This window comes from Micropterus dolomieu, linkage group LG23 (assembly GCF_021292245.1).
Source record: "Micropterus dolomieu isolate WLL.071019.BEF.003 ecotype Adirondacks linkage group LG23, ASM2129224v1, whole genome shotgun sequence".
NCBI lineage: Eukaryota > Metazoa > Chordata > Actinopteri > Centrarchiformes > Centrarchidae > Micropterus > Micropterus dolomieu.
The window spans coordinates 96,355-123,590 of NC_060172.1; the positions used below are offsets into that span (position 1 = coordinate 96,355).

At 41.3% G+C, this 27,236-nt stretch overlaps 3 protein-coding genes across 7 annotated transcripts in view; 2 read left to right on the forward strand and 1 right to left on the reverse strand.

The window, feature by feature from the left end:
* Positions 1–7,855, forward strand: part of LOC123963746 (SLIT-ROBO Rho GTPase-activating protein 1-like) — a 40,263-nt gene extending 32,408 nt beyond the window's left edge. The window contains exons 19-23 of one of the 3 annotated variants that reach the window (XM_046040787.1): positions 44–123; positions 365–653; positions 3,513–3,644; positions 4,784–5,111; positions 5,455–7,855. In XM_046040787.1, coding sequence (XP_045896743.1) covers positions 44–123; positions 365–653; positions 3,513–3,644; positions 4,784–5,111; positions 5,455–5,898 — 1,273 coding nt within the window. In that variant the 3' untranslated portion in view covers positions 5,899–7,855. Of the gene's footprint in view, positions 1–43; positions 124–364; positions 654–3,512; positions 3,654–4,783; positions 5,112–5,454 lie in introns of all 3 variants that reach the window. The other 2 variants (XM_046040789.1, XM_046040790.1) reach the window with 2 other exon arrangements.
* An 80-nt stretch (positions 7,856–7,935) lies between these two features.
* Positions 7,936–12,519, reverse strand: kics2 (KICSTOR subunit 2). Its single transcript, XM_046038870.1, has 3 exons — positions 12,013–12,519; positions 10,950–11,238; positions 7,936–9,149 (listed from the first exon to the last, which is right to left on the reverse strand). The coding sequence occupies exons 1-3, from the start codon at positions 12,239–12,241 to the stop codon at positions 8,330–8,332; spliced, it is 1,338 nt and encodes a 445-aa protein (XP_045894826.1). The 5' UTR covers positions 12,242–12,519; the 3' UTR covers positions 7,936–8,329.
* On the forward strand, positions 12,074–27,079 carry tmem19 (transmembrane protein 19). Of its 3 annotated transcripts, none has more exons than XM_046038872.1 (8): positions 12,074–12,314; positions 20,135–20,282; positions 21,353–21,466; positions 24,241–24,378; positions 24,456–24,532; positions 24,636–24,813; positions 25,001–25,210; positions 26,612–27,079. In XM_046038872.1, the coding sequence occupies exons 2-8, from the start codon at positions 20,153–20,155 to the stop codon at positions 26,770–26,772; spliced, it is 1,008 nt and encodes a 335-aa protein (XP_045894828.1). In that variant the 5' UTR covers positions 12,074–12,314; positions 20,135–20,152; the 3' UTR covers positions 26,773–27,079. The 3 variants fall into 3 exon arrangements, with proteins under 3 accessions (XP_045894828.1, XP_045894830.1, XP_045894827.1); XM_046038874.1 differs by lacking the exon at positions 12,074–12,314 and adding an exon at positions 14,717–14,775; XM_046038871.1 differs by lacking the exon at positions 12,074–12,314 and adding an exon at positions 17,244–17,447.
* Positions 27,080–27,236: the final 157 nt, after the last annotated feature.

Genomic DNA, 27,236 nt, shown 5'->3' on the forward strand with positions numbered 1-27,236 from the left:
CTCTCCCCCCCCCCCCCCCCCCCCCCCCCCCTGCCTCCCGCAGCGAGAGTCCGTTCAGCGAGCCGGGGGCGTTGGAGGAGGCCGAGCCCGACGGCGGCACCGAGACCCAGACCAGCGACGAGGGTACGCATGACCCCTGACCTTCACACAATCGCCCACACTCCCATCCCTCTGTGTCCTGGTGGAAAGAGGTTGCTATGGCAACAGCAGCCATAGAGAGACACCCACCCCCCACCCCCCACCCTCCCTTGCTTCTCAACACCCCACCCGCCCTCCCCTCCTCCCTGTTCTCTCTATCTGAATTAAGCCCTTAACGTTTTTCAATGCTTTTTTTTTTTTTTTTTTCTGATTGGTCGAGATGCAGGAGGAACAAAGCCGCAGAGACAGTTGATTGACAAGTTCAGGTTCACCTCTATTTCCACGTCTGGCTCTTATCTACACCCCTCCACCTCCCCTTCTCTTTCTCTGGCAGAGAGTGAGGGTGTGGAGGCGGTGGCGAGGTTCGACTACGTGGGCCGGTCGGGCCGCGAGCTCTCCTTCAAGAAGGGAGCGTCCCTGCAGCTCTTCCAGCGAGCGTCACATGACTGGTGGGAGGGGCGGCTCAACGGCAACCACGGCCTGGTGCCTCATCAGTACATCGTGGTGAAGGACAGGCGAGTGCACCGCTAGAAAAGATCTGTACACCCACGCACCTTTGATTTATATGTTTTTTATTTGTGTCCCTTTAATTTTAATACGTTGGGTTTGGTAGATTAAAGTATAAGTTTCATGATATTCTACCTTTTTCTTATTGTCAACAAATCCCATAAAAAATCCCAAAATTAATGTATCCTACTCACAAGTATAGTGTATCCAAAGCCTGATATATCTTGTTTCTCTGTACCCTAGAGCTCCGTTGTTAATACCAATGTATGATAATATTAAATAAATTTTTACATTTTATACACACTGTGTAGATACCAGAAGAAGTATGGATGTATTAACATCATTATATTATTACAGTGAACAGAACTCCTCATGCACAACTGGTAGTTGCAGTCAGGTGCTGGTCGGTCGCAGGAACATCTTACATGAAAATCTAAATTAACCTACGAGGTACAAGGCAGATCATATTATAAAAGGGTTGTAAAATGAAGTGCAGTTTGCAGCTCCCTTCTGCTGGTAAATGGTAAACAGAAATAAGCTATATTGCATGGAGCAGTGCTGTGATGTTGATTCCCAGGAGCCTAAAACATGCTTCACCTCAGCTCCAGTGTTGTAGACGCACAAAATGACTTTACTGTGATTCATGTTATTCCGCCTGCCGCTTCTTCAGGTTTGCTCAGCAAAATTACATGAGCACCAACATGATAAATGTAAATTTTCCTTCTTTAAGGGTAACATCACCAGGTCACGTTAGGATCACTTGCTGAGCTAAAGATATTATTATTTGGACTCCGAGTAAATCTCTGCAGGTCTAGGAAGGATAAAAACGTCCCACCAGCACGCATCCTTGAGATTTGTTTTCTCAATGCTTTATACATCCCGAGTTGACAGGCTCAAAAGAAATGGGGTTAGGGGTCACATGACTAATTATTACATCATTTTGAAAGTGTTGTAAAATTGGTGAACATTTATCAAACATGACTATATAATAAATATAGTAATATAATAATATTACACACAATTACATTTTGCATGGTTAATATTACACAGAGTTGCAAGAATTATACCATTTGACACCATTTACTGTAAACAACTGACAATATCTTTAGACAGATACACTTTCTGTGCTGCAGCTGGGGACCTAGTGTCTCATCTCTCAAATCAACGCTTTGAAAAAATTAAGACTGGGATTATTAGTCATGTGACCCATATGAATTTCTATCAAATCTGAAGAAGCTACAGGTAAAATTAGCATTGTTTGTTCCTAATAAAGTCACAGTAAAGTCATTTTAGTGTGCGATTTATTATATTATTTTAGATTTGAGTTTCTAAAGAACTACAAAGTGTACAAGATCAGCCAAAAACTAGTTAGAAAAACAACCCTTGTTGTAATATTAATATTAATATTAATAATATTAATATACGTTGCTTTGGACAAAAGCATCTGCTAAATGCCCTAAATGTAAGATGATGAAAACATTCACCTTATAATGCAGTATATAATATAATAAAACAGTATGACGTATTAACAAAATATAGCATTGATTATAAAATATGTTTGTCAATGTTTGTATGCAATAGGGCTGAACGATTTGGGGAAAAAACTAATTGCGATATTTCTGCCAGATTACGATTCGATTAGCAATTTTTTTTGGTAAGTTTTGGTAAAGTTCAATATTCACTGCCAGTCTATTTTTGACCGAAGCCGCATCAAGAAGCAGAAAGCAGATGAACCAGACAGGAAGTCAGACACAGAACGGCATAGAGAATCCGGTCAATTTTCAAAATAAAACACCCTTTGCAGACTCCCGATCGTACATCAACAATAAACAAAACAGACAAAAAACAAACAATTTCACTACATAGCTACTTAGTAGAAGCACAAAAATCAAGGACAACTGTTCAACAAAATCTGAACAAGTCAGCAAAATCAGACGGGCAAAATGCTCTTATTCTGAAATGCTCCATGTGGCTATGTAACATTAGCTTGCAGAGAGCGGAACGTGCTCACAGAGTCCTGTTATCCATAGTTGAAGCACACAAAATGACAAATTAACAACACGTGTTAAGGATAACAACGGCATGAATCTGTAACTGCATGACTGTTTAAAACGGGTCAGATGCGCTGTATAATTAACCTACATTTTAATCAACGTCTTCACGATTCGATTCGTGAGAATCGTATTATTTCAAATCGCAATTTCGATTTCGATAATCGTTCAGCCCTAGCTATGCAAGTATTTGTTTGTAACTGAATGTATCTGTCATCCTTTTACAAATAATCAAAAACTAAAACATTTAATTTAAAAATGTATGTTTATTTTTATTATCTACATATTGAAAAAAATGTGTATTTTTTTACCTAGTTTTTGGCTGTACATCCGTTTTCCTAATTTTAACCTTAAAATAATGCCCAAACTATCCAATAACATTAACGCATCCATACTTGTTCGGGTGTACAGCTACATCTGTAAAACGTAAAGATTTATTTACTGTACTGTATATGCAGTTAGGTCATGAAGAAATCTAATAATGTTGTTTTGTGTTTTAGAAAATATCACTTTTTTTGACGAACAGATTTTAAGCTTTAAAAGACTTTTATTATTAAATCTGCTCACCAGGAAACTTAAGTTCTTGTTGACGTAAGTTTCCCATTTGATTAATTGACAAGCTGCAGTGATTTATTTGGGTGGATTTGTTGGTCACTGGATTGCGCACCTTGTTGATTAGCAGACTTATTGGACTGAGGGAGTCACTAAGCACATGCTATTGATCAGTTAATTGATGATTGGTCTGTTCTGTTAGTTCAGCTCTCCTGTTTCCAGAGTGATTTGTCCTGATTGAGAGTGTGTGTCCGGTGTCTTTAGGGGCGACGCCATGTCAGATACGCTCAGTCAGAAAGCGGACAGTGACGGTGGAAGCAGCAGCACCGACGACAAGAGGTCCAGGAGCGAACTGAGCTCCCCCACCGACATCAGACCGCCAGAGACCTATAACAGGTCCGTCATGTAAGACAGCCTCCATTATCACAAGAGGAGAAAGGATTCTTTCAGCTGCCGTGAATGTTAAACCCATTCCCCAGCATGTTCTCTCACCTCTAAAAATATCTGTGAATTTCATCAGGCTGTTGTCACTGCGGTTTCTCATGTGACTCGTTTCCAGACACCAGACACCTTTCACTTTCACTCAGTCATTCCTAACAATACACGTCTGGCCAAATGCCTGAGATGGGAATCCAAGTGTGGTGAGATAATACATGGGGGAGACACGGGTGTCCATCACCTTTACTTAAGTAAATGCACCGATACAACAATGTTATTAGTATATTATTAGTTTTAAATTAAATAAAATTAAATGTTCTCTTTTTGCAGAAAACTGTACTTTAAGTATTATAAGCTAAATTTACTTAAAATATAAGTATTTATTATCTCATCTTATCTGACATTATTAGATTGTAAATACTGACGCATCAGTGTTATATCAGCATTTTACTGTTTTAGTTGCTCTACGTAGAGCTAGTTTAATTACTTTATATAGTGTTAATTAGTTTAACTATTTATAGTTTTTTAGTTTAACTACTTTATACACAGTATGTACAATTAACTAGTTTTAAGTACTTTATGTGCAGTTAACTATTTTTAACTATTTTATACAGTTAGTTTTAATTACTTCATGTACAGTTAGCTATTTTAACTACTTTATGTAGTTAGCTAGTTTAAACTATTTTATGTACAGTTAACTAGTTTTCACACATTTATATACATTAGGCTAGTTTAGTCCAGTGGTTCTCAACCTAGGGGTTGGGCCCCTCCAAAGGGTCACAAGATAAATCTGAGGGGCCGAGAAATTATTAATATTTATAAACAGGTGAACCCATTATACTTTAACAATTCATTAGCCTCGATCAATTGTTTATGTTTGTAATGTTATAATAAGAGGGAGCTTCCTTTGTTTCTTCTGCCAGACCATTAAAACCTTTAGAAAATGTACGGCTTAAACCTAATTCATCCTTCACTTTATCTTTTCTACATGTGTAGCAAGGAGGACATTCACTGCAGCCAGAGTAATTCTTCTTTCCAGAGTCATTTATGAGTTACTGTGAACCTGAGCTAGCAGTGTTTGTACTTTCTGAACACAGCCACAGGAGGAAGCGAACCGACGGTTTATTCCGCCGCCCCCTCGGCCGCTCTGAAAGCCACTGCCACGGGAACGGAGGGGTGATGGAGCGAAGCTCCCCACCGGTGACGGGCCACTTCAGTCCCAGGGAGCTGCTGCTGGGACGGGGTCAGGGTATGACCCCACCCCTCGATAGCCCGGAGCGCCGCCGCCGCTCTGCTGCCGCCGTGACCATGACAGTGAGCCGACATGATTCGCTGCGGAGGCCGGAGGACACGCCCATCCGACGCTCGAGCAGCGGGCAGCATGGCTTCGGCTCCAGAGCGCTGGACCCCGACATGCTAGCGCAGGTACACAAACACACACGGATGCAGTTGTGAAGTTGTAAAAACCTAATTTGAGACCCGTTTCTGGTTAGGCTTCTTTTATTTAAAAGGTCATAGCATATCATCAACAGCAAGAGTATGTTAGTTAAATTAAGTATAACAAACATTCTCCCACACGTGACATGATCATATCAAAAGTACAATTATTTTCCCTATTTCATGGCAATATTTGTGTATGGACTTAATTTTATGGGTACGTAGTCTTGAGTCAACTTGTTTCCGCTCTCCAGTTATTGCAGGTTTAAATTTTAGTTTTTCCGGTGAGGCTGCATGTCTTTCTGCTTAATCGTCCTCTTTCTGCCTCCAGGACATTGAGGAGACGGTGACTGTGGCTCTGGGGGAGTTGAGGCAGCTGGAGCGGCAGGGCTGCCGGCCGGCTCCTGACGTGGTGCTGGACACTCTGGAGCAGGTGAAGAACGGCCCTGTCACCACCTGCTCCTCCGAGTCTCCAAGCCCCCACAGCACCCCCAGCACTCCGGGCACACCGGGAACCCCCGGCACTCCCGGGACTCCCGGCACCCCGAGCCCCCTCAGTCCTCTAAGCCCCATGAGCCCGCTCCCCGGACCTCCGCCCGGACCTCCCAGACCGGCCAACCCTTCCCCTGACACCCTGGGCTCCTTCAAACCTGTGGCAGCTGCCCGCATCGGGACTCCGCTGCGGCCCCCCGCCCTCAGGCCTAAACCTATTGTCCCACCCAAGAGCAGCACCCCGCCTCTGCCCCCGCCGCTGGACAAATCCTGCACCATGTGAGCCAAACTAGGCCGATGAACGGCCAAATCAGGCCTACCCAGGCCAAAAATGGGCCTGAAGTGGAGATCAGGGTACTGCTAAATGTGTATAATCAACATGAGGGTAGAAAGGGTAGGACAGACAAAAAGGGTTTTAATGTAGTACTAAACTATAATATATGACATGAACTATGATATGATATGCCATGATATTTATGTGTTGTCAGGTTGGTGTGTACTCTCTTGGTGTGTAGGAGTTTACTTTCTCCATGTATTGAAGCATTTATCAAAGGTTAGCTAAAAGAACTGCTGATAAAGAGACACAGGAACGAGCATAGGCAGAGCATCCTGTCCTGTATATGAGACCATAGTCAAAGAGACTTGTGGAGTGTAGTTCAGCTCCAGTAAAATGTAGTTTCAGTGACGTGAATGTTGGCTGTAATGTCATGAAGATAGGCCTGCGCTAGCTGAGGAGCCTATCACCAAAAAGGCTGGTGTTTTCTTAAAAACTATCCCGATCGGCTGCTGTATCTGTAACGAGAGACTCCGTGTGAAAAGGACGAGGACACGGCAGAGTGAAGGCGACAACGGTTCAACAACGTCTGTGTGACTTATAATTTATTTTTTTATTTTTCACTCGGTTCAGCTGCTAAGCTCACTTACACCTCAAACCACGAAACGCCTCTTGAGGTCGTCAGTGACACCAAACTCACATTATTTAACCAACTATTTACTGAATGTTTCCAGTATTATACGACTGTTCAGCCATCTATTGAATGTTCAGTGAGCTGCTGCGGCGACTCGCTAAACTCTTTTAACAGCCTTCTTGTGTTCTCGGAGGGGAAACCTACGCCCAGACCGGAGCTTCAAACAGGGTGCGATGGTTGAGTGGTGGAGGGAGCTTGGACAGAACTTTTTTCTAGGACGGGGGTGGGTGTATGATTTTGTTCTTGTTTGTGTATGTGCGTGTGTGTGCAAGACGAGTGTGTGCCCTGCTTGCCTGCCCTTGTTCTGCTCCCTTGTAAGTGCAGAAGCACTAGAATAGTGATAGATGATAGATAATTCATGCCTGCCTTGAGTGCCAGAACACGCAAGAGCAAGTTTGGGGAAAACGGTGCGAGTGCAAAAAAGCATGCTACTTTCTGTGTGTGTGTGTGTGTGCGGGTGTGCGCGGGTGTGTCAGAATAATGGTTTACCTGCTTGTGAAGTCACTGAAGTCACTAGTTAACCTTAAATTCACAATAAGCTAACAGGGTGGGGCTCTTGTGTGTAAACGCCCAAAAAAACAACAACACTTGAACAGCACACTGAATGTGGCCTCCAACAGGGCTGGTAACTGATGTGAGTGAGTGTGGTGATTAAAATTAACGTGACGTGCTGAGATGGGCTATGGATGCACATCTTTGTGTGTGTGTGTGTGTGTGTGTGTATGTGAAAGTGCCTTTTTTTAAATCCTTGTCTTTTTTGGGGAGTTGTGAATCCACTCACGCATGTCCTGAACGAAGAGCAGCAGCACTCTGAATGAAATAATCATAAAAGTGTTTAGTAGATTACTGAATTATGAATTCAAGCATTAACCCATTGTGACATTGCACTTTGATGTATAGGATTGTGTACTTGGCATGTAGCATCATAACATGTTGGTGCATTTTAACTCAAAGGGAGGTTTCTTTGAATGTGTTTCATAATAAAGGAAATGGTTTTTGTCTGTTAGTGTTGCTGTATTTGAAAACTGAGCTTCCCTAAAGATGAGCTCATATAGCCAAATGGATTGTATCAATGTGTTGTATTTATATTATAGATAAATCGGAATAAATTAGCATTCAAGTCATTAACTGATCGAACCTTTCTTTTAAATGAAATGTCGCTAAATGTTTTGTTGGAACACTCAATAAACCTCCAGGTGTGTTCTGTAAATCATTGGTTTCCTAAAACTCTTTCTGTCTTTTGAAAGTTGATTAAAATTCATGCCGCCCCCACTCGTAAAAACAATTGTGTGTGGATATACACAACCTTTCTGTAATAATGACACTTGGTGTTCAGGAAGTGAGGCAGGATGTGCATTGTGCAGTCATCTCAAAGCTTTATTTAAATTGTATCAAGCACAGCAAATATTAGCTAATAAAAAGTAAACATGTTAAAACGATGCAAAATAATTAAAATATTTAACACATTTTAAATAAAGGCTTTCAACGTTAGCAGCGTTCTGTTTGTCGTACTTTCATGGCCTAAGAATCAGAGTAAAAGAGATTCACAGCAGTTGAATTGGGCCATTTCTTTGGTCTGTAATATTTTTTGGCGAAAGGAGATTCAAAGCAACAAAATACAGCTGGTTGGACCACAGAAAACAGTTTACGAAAGAGATGATGCAACATTTAAGCATCTTAGTTACCAGTGGGAAATGATTTGACTATCATAATCTTTGCCCGTTAGAGCACATGCTTTGTGCGTGCTCAGCCTTTTGACCCAGGTTTGAGGGTGCTGAAGGGTTTGGAGTTCCGCAGTGAGCCTGAGATCTCCTGCAGGAACGCGGCGATGTGCAGATCCTTCTCTGACTTCCTGCCATCAAAGATAACCACCAGAGTGAAGTGAGGCTCGGGCCGCGTCAGGTAGTAGGTGCTCTGGACTTTATCGTCGTAGAAGTGCACCACCTTGTCCAGAGTGTTGAGCTCAGAGGCGCGGTCTCCCATCATCATGATGACGTTTGGCCAGTGCGTGAGCGGCCGCTCTCCAGACGGCAGGGACACTACGGCGGGGAACTGCTCCACGCCCTTTGGGGCTTCCCGATATGAGTGTGGGTGGTGGTAGCCGTGACCTTGGAAGCTTTCAGAGCCACGGTTGTCAAACACCAGAGACACGTTGCTGGCGTCGTGTTTGCGGATGAAGGCGCTTATCTTGCCGTGGTAGTCCGGTGTGGTGCGAGCGGTCAAGGCTCTCATGTCGGCGGGGGCCGTTTGCCGGCTCAGTGCTTCATGGAAGTAGAAGCTGAACTTGGCGAGGAGCACCGCCTGGAAGCGCTGCAGCCACAAATACAGGTGCGGAGGCTGCACGGCTTTCTGGGACTGACCTCCAAAGAGATGCTTGCGGGTCTCTTTCTGCCGCTGGAAAAGCTGACCCCAGGCGGTGAGCTTGGAGTTGGCCTCGTGCAGGCTGAGCAGAGCGGGCAGGAAACTCCACTCCGAAACCTGGGCCTGGCAGCGCAGTAACTGGGTCACCACGTCCAACTCCGTCTGGAAGCCCTCCTCCACGCGGCCCAGGATGGGATGGTGGAACCTGAAGGTGCGAGGAAAAAGGAGGTTAGTAGTTAAACAGGAACACAAGCAAAGAAATGAAAGACAGTAGCTGACCTAGTTTGTAGTGACCTGAAAGCAGCCGTCTCTTTGTTGTGCTGAGAATACAATTAAGTTTGGATGTCAGAGTGAGTTCAGCTACACACAAACACACACTCTCTATGTGGTATTTCACCAGGTCTGCCAAGGAGAGCATCACCTTCACCCTTCAGCGCACGGTCAAATTAGTGATGTGTCGTACTGCGACCTGCTGCAGCTCAGTCAACAGCTCAACCGTGCAGTTTGTGTTCCTGCTACAGTCGCAGGACACATTTTTCGCTGACTTGTCTCTGGGGAAAAAGGTGGAATCCTGCGTTTGCTGGGTTAAGCAGGAAGTTTTCCTCCTCCAACCCCAATATGTCATTCTCGCTTTTCAAAGTTCCTCACTACTAACCATTCAGGCCAAACCAGCCGTGATGGAAAAAATACTTCACGGAGAAAGTCCTGCACACAAAAGCATAAGTAAGTCAGCAAAATATACTTAAAGTATCAAATGAAGAAGTACTTATTATGTGGAAAACAAAAATACTTCTTCAATGGTGTCTTATTATGATTGTATTCTAAAAACTGTCATTGCAATAAATGTTTTTAATTGAATTTTTTTTTTTTTTTTTAATGTAAAAGTGTATGTAGCTTGAAACAACAAATAATGGCGCAGGTTGCTGCACTAAGATTACGAAAAATAAAATTTTGGGAAATATAATTTAATTTTAATTTTTTTATAATAATATAAATAATAGCTAATAACTTCAGGTATTAAATAAATGTAGTAAATTAAAAAAAGTACAATGTTTCCCTCTGAGATGTACTGGAGTATATGTATAAAGTTGCAAAAAATGAAATACTCAAGTATTGTACTTAAGTACAGTACTTGCATTAATGTGCACTGAACTCTTGGTCATTCCAGCCAAGCAATCTATCCATCATAACATCAAACTACAAATTGACTCGGCAACCATCACTCCAACCAGGGTGGTGAGAAACTTGGGTGTCCTTTTCAGACCATGTAGCTTCTGTCTCTCGGTCGTGCCGCTTTGCTCTATACAATGCTCTCGCATCGACTATTGCAATGCCCTCCTAGCAGGTCTTCCAGCTTGTGCGGTGAAACCCTTACAAATGGTTCAGAACGCAGCAGCACGTCTGGTTTTTGATCAGCCCAAAAACACTCATGTCACTCCGTTACTCAGTGACTCCACTGGCTCCCTGTGGCCTCCAGAATCAAATTCAAGTCACTAATGTTTGCATACAGAGTGACTACTGGGTCTGCACCATCTACCTAAACTCCATAATACAAACTCACGTTCCTTCTCGGCCGCTACGCTCCTTCAACGAACGCCGCCTGGCTCTGCCATCCCTTCACACAAAGCGATCTCAGTCCCGGCTACGATGTGACACCACGATGGTGGAACAAGCTACCACACGCCATCAGAGAAGGGGCGTCCCTCTCTAACTTCAAGAAGCTCTTGACTCATCTCATCTTTTTGCTAACTCTTACTTCCTTCTCTAGGTATTTACCCCATTGATGTGATATATACTATGAGCTCTTACTAGTACTTATTGCTGCTCTTACTAGTATGTATTGTCAGTTGTAGATCTGTATTTGATGCTCTGTTGATGCTTGTATGTTGTTCCTCAAATGTAAGTCGCTTTGGATAAAAGTGTCTGCCAATGAGTAAATGTAAATGTAAATGTAATGTTATTTTCCACCACTGCCAGGAATAAGACAGTAAACAGAGGTACGCACTTGGTGCTGTATTTGTGCAGTACGGCCTCCAGCGTGGTGAGCATCTCCTCGGAGTTGATGCTCTTCTGGCTGCCCAGCGAGTGCATTTTCTCATACAGGTCTGCCATCTCCATGCGGGCCTGGGTGAAGTGGCAGAGCTGCTCTGACAGGTGCGACAGCAGGTCCTCCAGGTAAGAGGCGGAGCCCGGCTGGCTGTGACGCCCCATCGTCACCACTTTCCTGAGCTCGTTGTACAGGGAGGTGTAGATGGTTCGGATGGAGTCCTTGCGGCTGAAGAAGGACTGGCCGCCTGCGGGGAGAGAGAGAGAGAGAGAGAGGAACACTGCTGCTTAGAAATAAAAATCAGCCTTTTGCTTTGGACAGTGTATCGCCATGTGCTACAGCTCCACCTGGTGCTTTATGTATGGAGCTGTCCGTGTGCCTCAATCTCACACATTTTAAGTTAAGGTAGGTAACTATTTTTATGTGTAGGGCTATAAAATGATGTTTCAGACACATTTCAGAGGAGAAACAAAGTGAGTTTAACCTCTTTACACTAGCCTACCTAGTTTGTTTAAGGGGCTTAGAGAAAATATCAATTTTTAAAAATGTGTATATATTTTTAAGGCATTAGTAAAGCCACATTAGTCATGTAATAACATATAAAGCATCCACAGAGGTGATTTAAGGTAAACTAAATTGAATTAAGGAAAATAAAGTACAAATTTGACGTACTTGTACATTACTTGAGTATTCTCTTTTCATCCTACTTAATACTACTACTACATCTCAAAAGGGAAATACTTTACTGTACTTTTTACTCTACTAGAGGTATCTGACAGCGACAGTTACCAAACAAATGAAGATTTTACAAACAAAACATATAGAAAGCTTGTAAAAATGAAAACAACTGGACTAGACTAGACTTTTTATAATGTCTATGATCAAAAGCTGTAGCCTATTATACATAACATAACGTTACACCGGATACAAAGAAAGACACACCAGCAGAGCAAACGTTTCAGACTTTAACAAACAGGTGTTTCAGGTGTCTCCCACCTGTGCAGCATATTATGAACGTTACCCATCTTCTGTCCCAGGAATGTCATGTTGTGATACGCCTTCTCCGCGGCGGCCAGGTGAGCCAGCGCGGCCAGCAGAGCGGCCCAGATGGCCCCGGCGCTCTTGCTGTTGTCCTTCTCCTTCTCCACGTAGTCCTTAGCCCTGTCGAAAGAAAACATGCCGAGCTGCGTGAAGAAGCTCTCCAGGATGGCCCTCTCCCGGGGAACGGGCCGCAGCTCCTCCGCCTCCATCACACTCCCCGCAAACTGACCCGCTGCTAACGGTTAGCTAACCGTGCTAGCAAAGTGACAGTCTAACGTCTAGGTAAGAAAAGCTCATTTTCTCTAACAAAGCTCACACTTTAACGACTTTAAACAGCTCGGCAAATCATAGCCCGCCATAAAGCGATCGGTAATTGCCTTAAATTTGTACTTAAAAACAATAATAATGTTTAAAACGTTGCGTGTATCCAGCTAACTGGCTAACCGCCCGGTGCTATGTTGGATGTAAACACTACGGCAAGCCAAGAGTACCAAAATGAACACGTTCGGCAGAGGATGCAGTCGTGTCTGAAATATTTTACTGATCCCCGAGGGTAAATTCTTTGTAACAGTTGCTCGCTTTGCGTTTCAAGATATTAAGGAATGGAAATAATAATAGAAATCAGACAATATAACGAAATATACAAATCTAAAATTGACAGTATTTTACAGAATTAACAGAAATGGTCAAATGGAATGGATACAAATTTACACATAAATGTAAGGAGTGTAGATATGTACAGTATTTACTACTATTTATCGCAGAAGTGTCGTGATAAATAGTAGAAGAGAATTAAATACTAATATTAATAATGAGTACTGGTAGAGTTGATGTAGAATGGATACAGTCCTTAAAAACTACAACAGGGTAACGATGGTATTGAAGCAAGCAGGACTGAATTCTGGGTGTTTTAGCTTTAACCATAATGTGTCATTTACACTGGCCATTGCATTGCAGAAATCAATGATGCCTTTAATCCCATCTGATGAACAAGAAAAACATTATTCATAGTTCACAAGCATTAACAGAAAACAGCAACCCTCCAAGCAGGCCTCCATCAGAGCTAACTCATAATGTTGAATGGCCCCAGAAGCTCTGCCAGGGAAAGAAAGTGAATTTCGTGAGGATAAGAAAAGGGGAAAAGAGCATTTATCTTCTAATGGCCAGGTTGAGATACTGTCACGTGGCAGTATATCAATACCAAATAACAATAAATCAAACCAAAAGCTGTGGAAAACACGATTCAGATGTTTGCACAACCTCGTCTGCATGTCTAAGAGCAGAGGCTGAAATGGCTGCTTTGCTTGCCTATCAAAGGACCAGGAAGAGCCATTAAAATGAAAAGAACAACTTCAGCTTAAAGCCACATCTGTGAATGTTTTCACAGCCTCTGGATCTGCTGTGCATAGGGGAAAAATGTTGAAGCTCTTACCATTAACCTGAAAAGGATGAAATACTGATTCACAATGATTTGACGCTGCTGAAGAGTGCCTGCACGTCCTGGAAAAGTACACCAGGGGGCAACCGAAAGAGCTTACCAGAAGCTTATCCGCATCTGGTCTTTTCATGGCCAACACTTAAGTCAGAGGATGAAAAGGCTTTACAGGCATAAAGTCTGTTCTTACGTGTATGTTCGTATTCTGTGTGATTTTACAGCATTTAAATAAACAATTTGCTATACATGATGTCAGGTGTTTCTAATTTCTCTCTACACCATTCAGACGTGTTCAGGGATGCATGAAGCTGAAGGCGGGAGGAGATCAATATCCAGCGACGAAGGCAGGGATACTAATCTACTTTCACCTTTGCACTTTACAAACACACACATTTCCTGCAACATAACAGGAAGCACATGCTTTCACTCAAGTTTGACTTATACTTCACATCATCTTATCGATCACATGTTCCTCTCCTTAACCTCATACACACATATATTCCTTTGTACAGATATACACATACACATGAAGGGGTTTTCAACCACCCTCCTGGCTAAACTCCTTTACAATGAGTTTATTGATATTCAATTACCCAAGAGCTTAAACATGATTTTATGTTGGATACATACGACACTTCTGTTCTTAACACAACATCAATTGAGCAGCAGTTTAGTCTTTAAAATGTCATAAAACAGTGGAAAATGTTAATCACAAAGCCAAAGTGATTCAGTTTTAGCTCATTAGTCTATTCTGGTCCGGTGAGAACTGTGTGCGCTCCGCCTACCTGTCCCTACCATTTCCTGTCACCTATGCCCTTACATATACTGTACAATCCTGCACATCTTATGACTGCCACCAAGTGTCCGAAATACACTAATTTTCCCTTATTTCTATATCGACTTGTTTATGTTTTATATGTTCATTATCCTAAACCACTGTGTGATACTAATTTTGAGTTGACATGTTTTACATTGATTGTTGTAAAGCACTCTTTTGAAAAGTACTTTACAAATAAAGCAATTATTATTATTATTATTATTCAAATAATGTATTAATTTTTTTCTATTATTGAAACTTCAGTGAACACAAAATGAATGAGACTGTTCGCAGGATAAGCGGTTGACGATGGATGGATGGATTTTCCGTGAGTCTTTGACATGTGCATGCTGTCAAGTGTCTCTCTCTCTCTCTCTCTCTCTCTCTCCCTCCACCCCCTCCAGGGGTGGATCTCTGATCCCCTTAAAAAAAATGTCAACTGCTACAATGAGCACAAACTACTCTGATCTTCCACCGGTCCTCCCTGCTCTGTAAGTCAGATCATCTCTCTTCCTTGTGTGCGTGTTCGTGGTTTGTAGTAATTTTAGTAAATGTCACAGATTTTTAGGCGATAACGTTGTTTAAGATTTTAATCTCCACCGTGGCTGTCACTTTTGGTGTTGAACCATAGCCTTGTTTATCTTTGAGCCAAGCGTTGCCACACAGTGCAGGTCAGGTGTCAAGAATTTCACATTGGACACAAATAGTGCAGGGTTTGTGTACAGACATAATCTCAGTCAGTGTCTTATTACAGTGTGTGAACTGGAAAAAAATTAATGTTAGCATAGTTTTAAAACTTAATTTTAAGTCTTTAAATTGGATCTATGTGCAGTTGGTGGACAAGTTTAACAAGGCAAGGACTAGAAAGTAAGATATATCGATGATATGATGTTGTCAGGGGATTTGAATCTCATTATTACAATGACAAAATACATTTTCAGCGGTAGTTTGGATTGGTTATACTTTTAAAAACATTAGACAGATGAAGAATCACTCTGATTATTATAAAAAAAATTTAAAAAGATAAATACAATAATGTTTCCCTGTTAACACTGTTTTTGCTCTTCAGTGTGTCCACGAGAGTAGCATAGGAAGAGCAGATGCATTCATTTTGAGGAGTCTCTTATGACAAAGGCTACTACACCTTGCACAAAGTTCAGTGTGTCAGCCAATGGGCTAACATTAGCTGCTGCTTGGCTGTCCTCCTCTGGTGTAGAGAACTGTGTGGAGGCCTCTGTTGATGAGGTAGTTGCTGAGTTGAAGTGACTCTGAGGCATAGATTGAATTGACCTCCAGGCAGAACTTCACCTTGTGCTGCTGAACTGAAACATTAGTAAAGTCAAACCTATCACACACGTTTTGGTCCCAAGCATGAGGACTTTTGGCTTTGTGTGCTCTTTCCAATGTCCTCAATATTAGAGTGCAACCGTGCCCTCTTTTAGAAGTTTTTGTGTCCCAGCTTAACCTCTTCCTTGTGTCTATTTTTGTTCGGGGTTATGATAGCTTGTGTGTTTACAGATAATGTTGTGAATAAAGAAATCACACTGAACAGTGCAACAATCCAAGTAAATATTCACTGTATTTTGTCAAATATCAAGCCATCAGTGAGACTATCTGCTTACTAAGCAAAAGCAGTTTTATGTATTACTGCCACCTAACCATGGATGTATTTTCTTGTACCAAAAGCATAACAATTCTTGGCGGCGGGGATTCCCATAAGGGCAAGAGGCCAGGGGACTAATGAAATGAATAGCCAGTGTAACTGATCCTTTTTCCCTTTCATGCCCAACACACAATAAAATCACACTGTGATGCATTTTTTTTAAACTCTTTGAATCTTTATAATCTGATGAGATAGTCCCGCTAAAGGATTTTGGACACTGAAATAACAGAGGCTGTGTTTGTGTGGAAGAGGACGGCGGTTTGAGACAGTGCTCTGTTTGTGCTTGCTTTCAGGAAGAAAGTCCTTTCCCATGTGATGGTGACAGATTACTTTGTGCGCTACTTGACTATCAGAGGAAGAGCATGTGTCTCAGCTGCAGCGCTTATTTCACCCTGTGTCTTTTAGACCAAGCAGTAATAACACATTTTATAGCGCTTTTGAGGACACTCGAAGACACTTTACAATAAAACTAGTACATTTAGCACATTAAAAATAGATGGATACATAAGACCATAAAACTAGCAAATAACAGCAGGTGAAATGTAATATTCTTTGACTTTGAAGACTTATCTGAAGAGGTGGGTGATTTTAAAGTACAAACTGTATTACATATTTAAACAAAACACACATTTAAAGCCCTATTTCCTGCAGTGTTTATTACAACCCAAAACAAAAGAGTAAAAGTCTTGGATCCTAACTGTGTGGCTTTAAGTGTAAAGTTTGTCTCGCGACTATGCATGTCCAGAATTAAATGAATAGTTTAACAGGACTCTGGGAACTATGTACAAATCAAACAAACAAGTTACAACATGTTAATCACTAAGCTTTAGAGAGTTTGAAAGGTTTATGCGTTCGACTCAGAGCCAGGCTAGCTGTTTCTACCGGCTTCCAGTCTTTATGCTAAGCTAAGCTAACCACGTCATGTCCACAGCAGCAGTTGGTAGAAGTACTCTTATCCTTTACATAAGCAATAAAATAGCAAAGCACAATGCAGAAATACTCTAATAAAATTACTCTATAATCTGTAGAGCAACTTCATCCCAGAACATACTGGAGAAATATCTGTTTAAATTTAGTATCTTTGTAATATCTTCATGTGGACTTATTTAAAATGAGTTATTTTTAAGGGTCTGACTTTCTCTGCTTTTTATGGAAAAGTTAAGTTTATAGAAAAAAGCAAACAACTTTTATTTTCAAACTTTTAATCACGTCTATGGTTTGACTTTAGTTTTAGTTACTGTGCCTTTAAGAACTGTTGTTTGCAGAAGTCGGTCCGTTTATCAAATGTTTCCCCTCCGGTGTCTGTTTAACACGGAGCCACTCGGCGAAGTAGTGATTTGGTTTTATTATCTTCCTGACTCATAAAATTATATAATATAATTGTTAGGAGAAAGCGACCTCTTTCAGACAGCTTTTCAAGGGAGAAATGTGCAGTCGTCTGAGGTGGAAATATTATTAATAATTATTAAATTTAGCTCATGATGTCTCCGGAGGTGACTGGTGAGTTCACTTAACTTACATACAGCAGGTGTAATTAAAGTAAGGGCTTAAATTAGTTTTAAGTTAAATTGTTATGTATAATATCTGCAGCCCTCCAGCACGCACTAATATCTTGTTAAACGTGCAGCTTCTTGTTTTCATCTGTGGAAGAATGAACCAAAGCCACTCAGCTGTATGAGCAGCATATTAGGACATATAATAATAATAATAATAATAATACTAATAATACTAATAATCTTTATTTATAGAGCACTTTTCAAAACCATGTTACAAAGTGCTTTGACAGAAGGAAAGACAATAAAACAGATGACAGGATACACGGTAAAAGCAGGAAGAATCTTACAGTTACAGTACATTCTTACAGTAAATCATCTAAAATCTGGAAAGGCTCTCCTATAAGAGTATGTGTAAAAGAAGTGGCACTGATTTCCTCGGGCAGGCTGTTTCAGAGCTTCAAACGCTATGTCCCCTTTAGTTTTAAGTCGGGCCTCTGGATAACAGACCTTTGCCTGAGGATCTCAAGGTACGTGCTGGTGGGACTAAAAGGTCAGAGATATAAGGCCAAGAAGAGCTTTAAAACTAACCAGTAACATTTTGAAGTCTATTCTAAAACATAGTGGGAACTCACGGGTGGAGTGCAATTAATTTTTTTTCTAATGATGTGCACAAAAAGGTGATGTCAAATCCACCCTTTTACCTTCACCTGTACTTGTCTGTGAAGGTTCTCAGTCATCCAGGTCATTGTTATCCAAAGAAGGTTAAAGTCAAGGGCAACTGGACTTGGTTGAAGATACTAGAAGACGTTTCGTCTGTCACCCAAGAGACTTCTTCAGTTCTGACTGACTGGTAGGGGAAACTCAGCTATTTAACCTCTGTAGGATCGTTAGCTAGGATCGTAGATACCGCTGGTTTGTTAGTGCTCCTGGCTGTGATAACGACAGTTGTCAAGACTGAACGACCATCGTTGGTATCTTCACCTGAGGCCAATAGGTTACGTTTATTCAGTTTCCTGGGAAGTGATGAAAGGACAGCATTGTAAGTGGGGGGATAAGTGGTGGCGTAGACCCCCCTCCTCTTTCAAACCATCCATCTTCTCTGTCTAAAATGTGCACCTGGTGGTCCTCAAACGAGTGTCCTCTGTCCTTCAGATGTAAGTAGACTGCAGAGTCTTGACCTGAGGAGTTGGCCCTTCTGTGTTGAGCCATGCGTTTGTGTAGTGGTTGTTTAGTCTCCCCAATATACAGGTCTGTGCATTCCTCACTGCATTGGACCGCATACACTAGATTGCTTTTCTTGTGTTTGGGTGTGCGGTCTTTGGGGTGGACCAGCATCTGTCTTAGTGTGTTCTTGGGTTTAAAAAACACAGGGATGTTGTGTTTGTTGAAAATCCTCCTGAGTTTCTCTGATACTCCAGTATGGAATCACAGTGTTGTTGCGTTTGACCTTCTTTTCCTCCCCTGTAGTTTTGGTCTTCTTCTTGGATCTTGTGGCGGTTTTCACAAAGGTCCATTTAGGGTATCCACAGGCTGATACAGGGTTCTGATGACCCCTAGTCTTCTAGTATCTTCAACCAAGTCCAGTCGCCCTTGACTTTAAGCTTCTTTGGTTCACCTTTACTTAAATCCTACTAACAAAATTTGAGGATATGTTCATTTGCATATTTTCAGGTCTGTCCTAATACGGTCATGTGCCTATACGAACACAGAAACAGGTTTTGCTTGCTGTAATCTTTCCTCCTGTTCACAAGTCATTAAAAGAGTTTCCCTTTCTTAATGCACTTTCAGTGTAAGTGATGGGGGACAAATACATTGTAAGGTTAATCTGAATTTAATATGAGGCTTCAGCAGTCTGAGTTGGACAAATGAAGTGTGTATTTAAAGCTTTTTCAATAAAATCCACTCGCTATAAAGCTCTGTAAAGCCAAGAGGGGCGGCAGATTCAGGCGATTTATTCTCTGTAGGTTCATCAAAATGATCGACCCCTTTCACAATGTCACGATTGAAAAAAGATTTTACTGAATTTTACTGGTGCATATTTACATAATGATAATTATCGCAATATAATTTTCCTCAATAACAATATAATAAATGTTCAATATATCGTCAATAAATATTTGGTTTAATTCATTTGAATTACGAACAAATTAGCACTTAATTTTTCTATTAAAATCTTTATTTTGTTGAGGAAAAGGGACTGAAAAAAGATTTACTAATCATATTGTTAAAAAAGATTGTTTTGAATGTTCTCCCTGAGATTTGTGAAGTCATCCGCTGATTGGCAACAAGTGTTTGTGACGTTCTGACCATAAAGAAAAGTTTAAAACTACAATTAACCTTCTGGTTTCTTTAACTTTTGCTCAGGAGCAAAAACTTGATAGAAACATTTATCCTGATAATTATCGAATTTCGAATGATATGAAGTTTTTTTTATAGTGATAACATTTTTGGCCACATCGCCCAGCCCTGGTTCTCATCTTAAACACTTGTTTTTTTAGTCCAGTCACTGTGTTGCATGTTGGATTCTCCCCCTGGTCACCTTGCAGGCAGATCTAGCCCACCTGCCGTTTTAACACAAATTTCAACACCGTTGTGGCCATTAAAATTATTTCATGACACAATTCCTCTAAGGAGTGACAGCAAAGTAACATCCAAACACTGATCTAACTGAATTTGTCTCCTGTCCTGCAGCTCGGGCTGTCTGTCAGCATGAACTCTGACAATGCGGTGCTCATGAAGGAATACGTGAAGATGATGACTGATATGATCGTGCTGTGTGCCACTCTGGCACTCTCCCTCTTCTTCTGGGTCATCTCCCTCGCCATCAGTACCTTCTACGGTGAGCTGCCTGTCTGGAGGAATGTTAAAGGTCCAGTGTGTAATATTTAGGCGGATCTGTTGACAGAAATGCAATATAATATCCATAAACATGTTTTCATTGGTGTATAAAGACCTTACGTAATGAACCGTTATTTTTTTATTACCTTACAATGAGCCGTTTATATCTACATACACCGCAGGTCCTCTTACAAGGATGTTGTCATGTTGCTGCGCCATGTTCCTACGGTAGCTCAAATGGACAAACTGCTCTACGGAGCGTTTGTCCTAATGGTGCATTCATGTGGTGTCGGAATAATCAGAATCTTTTTTTATCTCCATAAAACTTTATTGCAAAAAGAGAAAAAGTGTACATGTGACATAAAGAAGTATACAGTAACTTTGATTCGTGCAAAATCACATGTACATATTTTGCAAACATGTTAGTTTGCTGTCCACGTAGAGTGAACTAGATGTCTGCGTGTTGTTTAGATGCTCTGACAATGTTAATCCAACACATCTTTGTAGTAATGTTGATTCCACATCCAGACTTAAGAGCACATGAACACACACTGAAGTCAGAAGAAACGACTTCACAAATCGAAAAATGGGACCATCCGAGGAGTACCTGAATGCACCACTAGATGCCACTAAAACTTAAAAACTAGTGTTAAATGTTCAGTGTGTAAGTTTTGATTTAATGTTAAGATGCCTCTCTGTGGTTGCATTAAAATCTTTGGAGTGTTTTCTGAAACGTGTCTTTAAAGAGGAAGGGAGTGAAACCAAATCTCTTGTCTGAATACCACCTTAAATTCATCAGTCTTCAGGCTCAGTTAACATTATGTGTGGTCACTTTCCTATTATTCATCATGTAGCATCATCACTTTGTCCAGTTCGGCCTTTCCTTGTGGTTGAGTGTGACGTCAATAAATCCTTCATTTGAACGGCGGTTTGTCATAGTTTGACATTCAAAAACAGTCTGCAGTTCTGTCAGCAGAGCAAACCAGATTGACTGTATTTTCTCTTATGTAAGGAAACAGTTTGAGGAGCTTACTGTAAGAGGTCTTGTCGTGATTATGTCTGTGTTTACAGGCACACTGCAGCCTGTGTCACCTTGGCGATGGCTGTTCTCCATCTTGGTTCCCCTTGTGCTGACGCTCAGAGCGCTGAAGAGACGCAGTCTGGACCGCACGGGAGCCCTGGCCGGTGAGTGTTTGTATTAACTACGGATGAATGGACTTTGACGCGATGCCATCAGCTAGAGAGAAGACGTATCGCTCCGTAACACCGCTCTACAATCAGTGTGTCTGTTGTTCCAACAGAGTGGGGCTTCTTTCCTCATAGATGATCTTTGTGAGGGAAGTTTAATTTGGTTCTGTCATGAAGTTACTCACACAATTATTGTTAATTAGCAAATTATTTTAACTGCTGAAAGTGACGGTCTGCAGCAGCTAAACATGAAAAGCTGCCAACGGGAATGTAAAAGCAGAGTTAGATATTTCCTCCTTGTTATTTTGATGTCTCAGGCTGGATTTCTTCTGATTATCTTTACATCAAAATATCAGTTGCTGGCTGTTACACTGCTGCCAGACATGAAAACAGTTTTTGTAAATGAGAAGGAAAAGTCCCGGATTTTGTCAAGAGTTTGTAAAGTCCATGACACAGAGCATGAAGCTGAGGGAGACTAATTACACGAATATCATCCAAATTATCCGCAGATCAGAACAATGTTTCAATCATATATGGATCTACATCAGGTCAGATTGTTTGAAAAGTGGAAACCACTCGACAGGCTGACAAGCTCTGTAATGGCAGGTGTGGTAATCATCCCATCTGTATCACTTACATTCAAAAATACGTTGTATTAAGTTAGAGGGAAAAGAGAAGAAATCTTTACTCCATGATCCTGAGAAGAGGAGGCAATTTAAATAATAGAAATAAAGTTTTATATTTTCACTCCAGACTCTTACAGCTGGAGGTCTGCCAGTGATTTGGATGGATGGATGGAGCGCAAGAGTTGCTGGACTAAAAAAATACAGCAGGTGTCCTTTTATTGTGATTTAATCTAGTTACTGTTTCATTTTTGTGTTGAAATGAGTAAAAAAAAAGTCCAGAATCTGTGCGGTAGATGCTTCAGCCAGCAGCCGGGAACTGGCTGTAACGTCTTCCTTCGGAGTCTAACAATGCTTTTTTTTACTAGCGTTACTCCAACACAACGGACTCATCTCCCTCGTATTCCTCCGTCATCTTCCTGCATCAACTCGCCTTGTCCTTTAGCGAGACTTCAGGTTCCTGTTAAAAACAACGGGTGTCAATAGGAGTCCCTCGTAGGGATCCTTTACATGACGTTTTTGTGGGCGTAGTTTTAGTTGCCCCAAAGGAATACATTGCAGCCAGTTTGCTGGATTCCAAAACTTTTTGTACCTACTATTCATTTTCCAAAATATGTGAGAGTATGTTCCAGGTTTAAAAATACCGAAGCATACTTTTGAACGTAGGTGATGCAGGTTCTGATATAAGGGATAATGAACTTAAAATTATGTTTATATATAGGACATGTTTCAAGGTTGCATTACTGTTTTTCTCTAATTGTTAATTGGTCTGGATGGTTAACCACAGATACACAGACTGTGTACTGTACTTTGCACAATAGATTTTTGGAAAGAAAAGGGGGATTTGCCTGACCTTTTTAAAATCAAGAGTTCTATGTCTGTCAAAAGTTTCAATTTACGAATGTCTACTATTTTCCCTGTCGTGTTTGCAGGATAAAGACCTGTATTCAGCTGGATTTAATGGCATAAAGTAGCCGTGAACCCTCATCTAATCAGAAATACATCCTTTATCAGGACAGTGAATTCAACGCTTTGTCGTTATTTAAAATCGCTTCCCTGAATCTGTCCAGGCTTCTGAGAAGAGCAGCATCTCTGAAAATCAAAACCATTCACAGCTCCAACAAAAACATCTCTTCAAGCGTCTATAAACGAATCATTTCAGTCTCTAATTTCAGGACTTTCACGATGTTTTCCATTTATTCGGCCGCCCTAATCAGAATCCATTAATGCCACACATCTCCTGACCGGCGTTGCCAGATTTGAGTGACACAAAATGGCCCAATCAGAGCCTCGAACTCCCCCAACTATCATTAAAGTGTCCCGATTTCTCAAATTATATTAGGTTTACTCCCAATTACAGCTCGTATTATGTGTTAGTGCTGAACAATTATCTCCACTCAAGTCTTTTGGATAATGTTCAAAAGTTGCAGTTAACGAGAGGCTAAAAGCAAAATCATCTGCAAGTGAAATAAAACTGCAAGAAAGCCACACAAAGTGGGAAATGTCACGGCATTGTAACTAACTGTAACAGAAAACAAAATAACCTTTTTTGATGAATTTCAATCTCACAAACGAGTTCATTCTAATTTTCTTTGATGATGTTAGAAATGTGACTTAATCCTTTTATTTTTGGTTGACGTCCTTCCCTCAAGGAACAGACGAGGACAGAACACGTCTTTGTGGCCAAAACAGCCAAAATGAATCAATTAGTTATCCATAACAACTCACGTGTTTTAGAAAGGGAGTCGACGGCATCACATGTCGAATCTCACCGAGTCCGGGCACTCGTTAAAAGAAGTGTTGGAACTTACTGGTTTGAGTTATTAGAAATGCTGAAGGATGTCACTGTGTTTTGCTGACATTTAAAAGAGATGCAGAAATTGTGGTTATTTACTGCTTTAAAAGGAACAAATCTAATTTCTAGGTAAAGTAAAGTAAAATCCAAAACACTGAATGTTTGGGTGAAACTCTGCAGTCAAACGACGTCACTTCAACCAAGTTTGGTCTCTGACTCTTATTCAGTAACGGAAATATAGCCAATATATAGCAAATGCGCTATTTCCTCCTGTTTGTCTGACTGACCGGTACTTTTTAAATCTGTGTGGCGAATTCGGACAGTTTCTCTTAACGTGAAATGTGTTTTCTCAGCTCTCCTGGTAGGATTTGTGTTGACGATGGCCAACTACAGCTTCTTCTGCTCGCTGCTGGCCTTCTTCATCACCTCCTCCAGGCTGACCCGCTGGGGAGGGGCAGAGAAGAGGAAAATAGACGCAGAGTACAAAGAAGGTGAGAGACCTGAGAGTGAAGGTTTGTTCCATTTAAAAAAATCTAAATTTAATTGTATTAATTAACTTTTGTGCTAGGGGGCCAGAGGAACTGGGTTCAGGTCTTCTGTAATGGAGGAGTTCCCACAGAGCTGGCACTGCTTTATATGATCGAGGTAAACACACACGGCTCACTGGAACATTTAAATATGCACGTCCATAGTTTGTTATATGCAAATGAAATGAATAAAGCCGTGTTTATGATTATAACTCTTTAAGGTGGGTCCAGGTGAGATGCCCATTGACTTCAGTAAGCAGTACTCTGCCTCCTGGATGTGCCTCTCTCTACTGGGCGCGCTCGCATGCAGCACCGGGGACACCTGGGCGTCGGAAGTGGGGCCTGTCCTCAGCCAATCACGGCCTAGGCTCATCACCACCTGGAAGGAAGTGCCAGCAGGTGAGAAGCCAGAGATTGCTCCCTCGTGTCCGTTCCGACTTGACGTATAGAATAAAGTCTTTTCGGGAAGTTTTACCCTTAAATCTACTTTATTGTACTTGATTTATAGACTGAAAATGTGCATTTCTTTATTTGCATCAACTCTTATTCTTATTTTCTGTCCATCCTTTTACGAAACCTCCTCCAGGAACAAATGGAGGAGTTACTCCCGTCGGATTGGTTGCCAGCTTCCTCGGCGGGCTGGCGGTGGGCACGGCTTACTTTTTAACACAGCTTCTATTGGTCAAGGACCTGCACCTGGCGGACCCCCAGTGGCCGATCGTCGTGTATGGCGGTGTGGCTGGCCTGTTGGGATCCATGCTGGACTCTTTCCTGGGCGCTCACATGCAATACTCAGGTAGGAACAGGCGGCAGTGAGAGCAGACTGGGAATCTAATGTACTTTTATTAAATGGTAACTTAGGTACTTTTCAACCTGGACCTTAATGTTCCATCTTTTTGTGTCTGTGTGACTAATTGAGACTATTTTTTTAATTTGGTCAGTGGCGGTGAAACAGGGCTGCAATGAAATCCTTGCGAGTAACTGCGCCCCATCAGAGTATGTCCTCTGAAGTGCTTGCTTTTGCTGCTGACAGGCTCAGATTGTTTTATGGAACATTATGGAAATGATCCCTACAGAGATGGACCTTTTTAAAAAAAAAAAGAGATATCTCGCTCTCGTCAAAGCCACCAGACTCCATTGATAAAAACAGTAATTTTACCTTGCAGAAGAGGTGGTCTACCGCTGCATCGGTCAGTTAGACTGATTGTGTGACTTTGGTCTTTTAAAGGGTTAAAAAATACCAAAGTTATTCTATAACACAAACTAACCGATTGAGGCAGCAGCAGATCAGAGAGGTAAAATTACTATTTTTGTCAAAAGGAGTCTGGTGGCTTTGACGAGAGCGCTATAGCGTCTGTTTCTGGTTTAACAAACTTGCTCTTTAAAAAAAAAAGGTCTCTCTCTGTAGGGATCCATTCCTTAATGTCAGTGGGAAAGAAAACAGTCACAGATAACCGGCAAATATTTACATCTAAGAGGCTGGAACAGAGAATTTTTGCCTAAACATTACTTGAAATGAATTAATTTCAAAAATAGCTGTTGATTAAATTTATGTCTTCTTGACTAACTTTATTATTGTATGCAAGGTGCAGCTTCCCTGCTATTTCTAAATAACCCGCTGCAGGTAATCGATCTGAAATAAACGCAGCTTGTCTGGTGAATCAATTGTTCTTTATACATTTAAAATGAGAATAAAATATGGAAATCTCTTTCAGAAAGAAAATTCAAGCAGTCATGTAGACAATATAAACTGTACTGCTAAACTCTGACTATACAGCTACACTGGGGAAGGTAAAACAAACAGGTTAAGAGGCATCTCTGCACCACCGCTGCAGAGAGAACAAGCTGTTTCAGCTTCAGTGTCCATCAGAGTGCAGCACTGCTCTCTACTGTCTGAATCAATGACCTGCAGGATATAATAACAGATGGCTAAACTAACATGTGCGTGCCTGGTTAACTACAGTTTCATAAAGTTACACTACAGGCCTTTTTCACACAGAATTCGGAAATTTAACTGCAGTTATTGAGAACTGTTAAGACATTAACCAAAAATGCAACATTACCTGGTACAGTCTCGTCGCATGACTTGTTTAAAAGCCTGGTACAAGAGTAAGTGGGCAGTTTGAACCTGAACAGAAGAACGAGATTGTTCTTTTGTAAATGACGTACTGTAACTGTCTTCTTCGTCTTCCTGTAGGCTTCGACTCGAGCATCGGGAAGGTGGTGTGTTACGAGTCCGCCACCACCCGGCGGATCTGCGGGAAACCCATCTTAGACAACAACGCGGTCAACCTGTTCTCCTCAGTCCTCATCGCTCTCATCCTGCCCGGGCTGGCGTGGGGGATGTGGCCGCGATAGACTGGCGACAGATCTACAGCCGCGTGGAGCGCAGGACAGATCCGAGACTGATGAGACATTTTCAGTAATACATAAGTTGGTCACAGAAGCATAACACTAAAGATTAATACGCAACACACACAGAAATTAGTATTGGCGAGTTACAATCTGTGAATGACACCTGCTGCGGTTCTCAGGAATCTTGATTTGCCGCCACTTTAAATTTGTCTTTTTACTCTTGTCAGGCTGAAAGTATAATTTGAGCTTAATACTGCAGCAAATTTACAATTAAATAAAACCTATCAAAAAAAACAACACAATTTAAAAACATCGTTCAGTGTTTTTGTTTCTCCATTTTGGTTTGTGCTCATTTAAAGGGATGTTTTATTGAACTGAAGGCAGATTTCTGGTCTCACTACAACATAAATTTTTAGTCTCATGCTTTCAAATTATCCTGCTTGAAGTTGCTCCTCAGTATCTATACA

What these genes read in the sequence shown, in the direction of transcription:
- kics2 (XM_046038870.1), bottom strand. Translation starts at nt 12,241, where the DNA reads ATGGAGGCGGAGGAGCTGCGGCCCGTTCCCCGGGAGAGGGCCATCCTG. An exon ending in ATTCCTGGGACAGAAGATGG is followed by an intron (nt 11,239 to 12,012) that starts GTAACGTTCATA and finishes CTCTCCCCGCAG; the next exon opens with GCGGCCAGTCCTTCTTCAGC. An exon ending in CTGCACAAATACAGCACCAA is followed by an intron (nt 9,150 to 10,949) that starts GTGCGTACCTCT and finishes TCGCACCTTCAG; the next exon opens with GTTCCACCATCCCATCCTGG.
- tmem19 (XM_046038872.1), top strand. Translation starts at nt 20,153, where the DNA reads ATGAACTCTGACAATGCGGTGCTCATGAAGGAATACGTGAAGATGATG. An exon ending in CGCCATCAGTACCTTCTACG is followed by an intron (nt 20,283 to 21,352) that starts GTGAGCTGCCTG and finishes CTGTGTTTACAG; the next exon opens with GCACACTGCAGCCTGTGTCA. An exon ending in CTGGAAGGAAGTGCCAGCAG is followed by an intron (nt 24,814 to 25,000) that starts GTGAGAAGCCAG and finishes AACCTCCTCCAG; the next exon opens with GAACAAATGGAGGAGTTACT.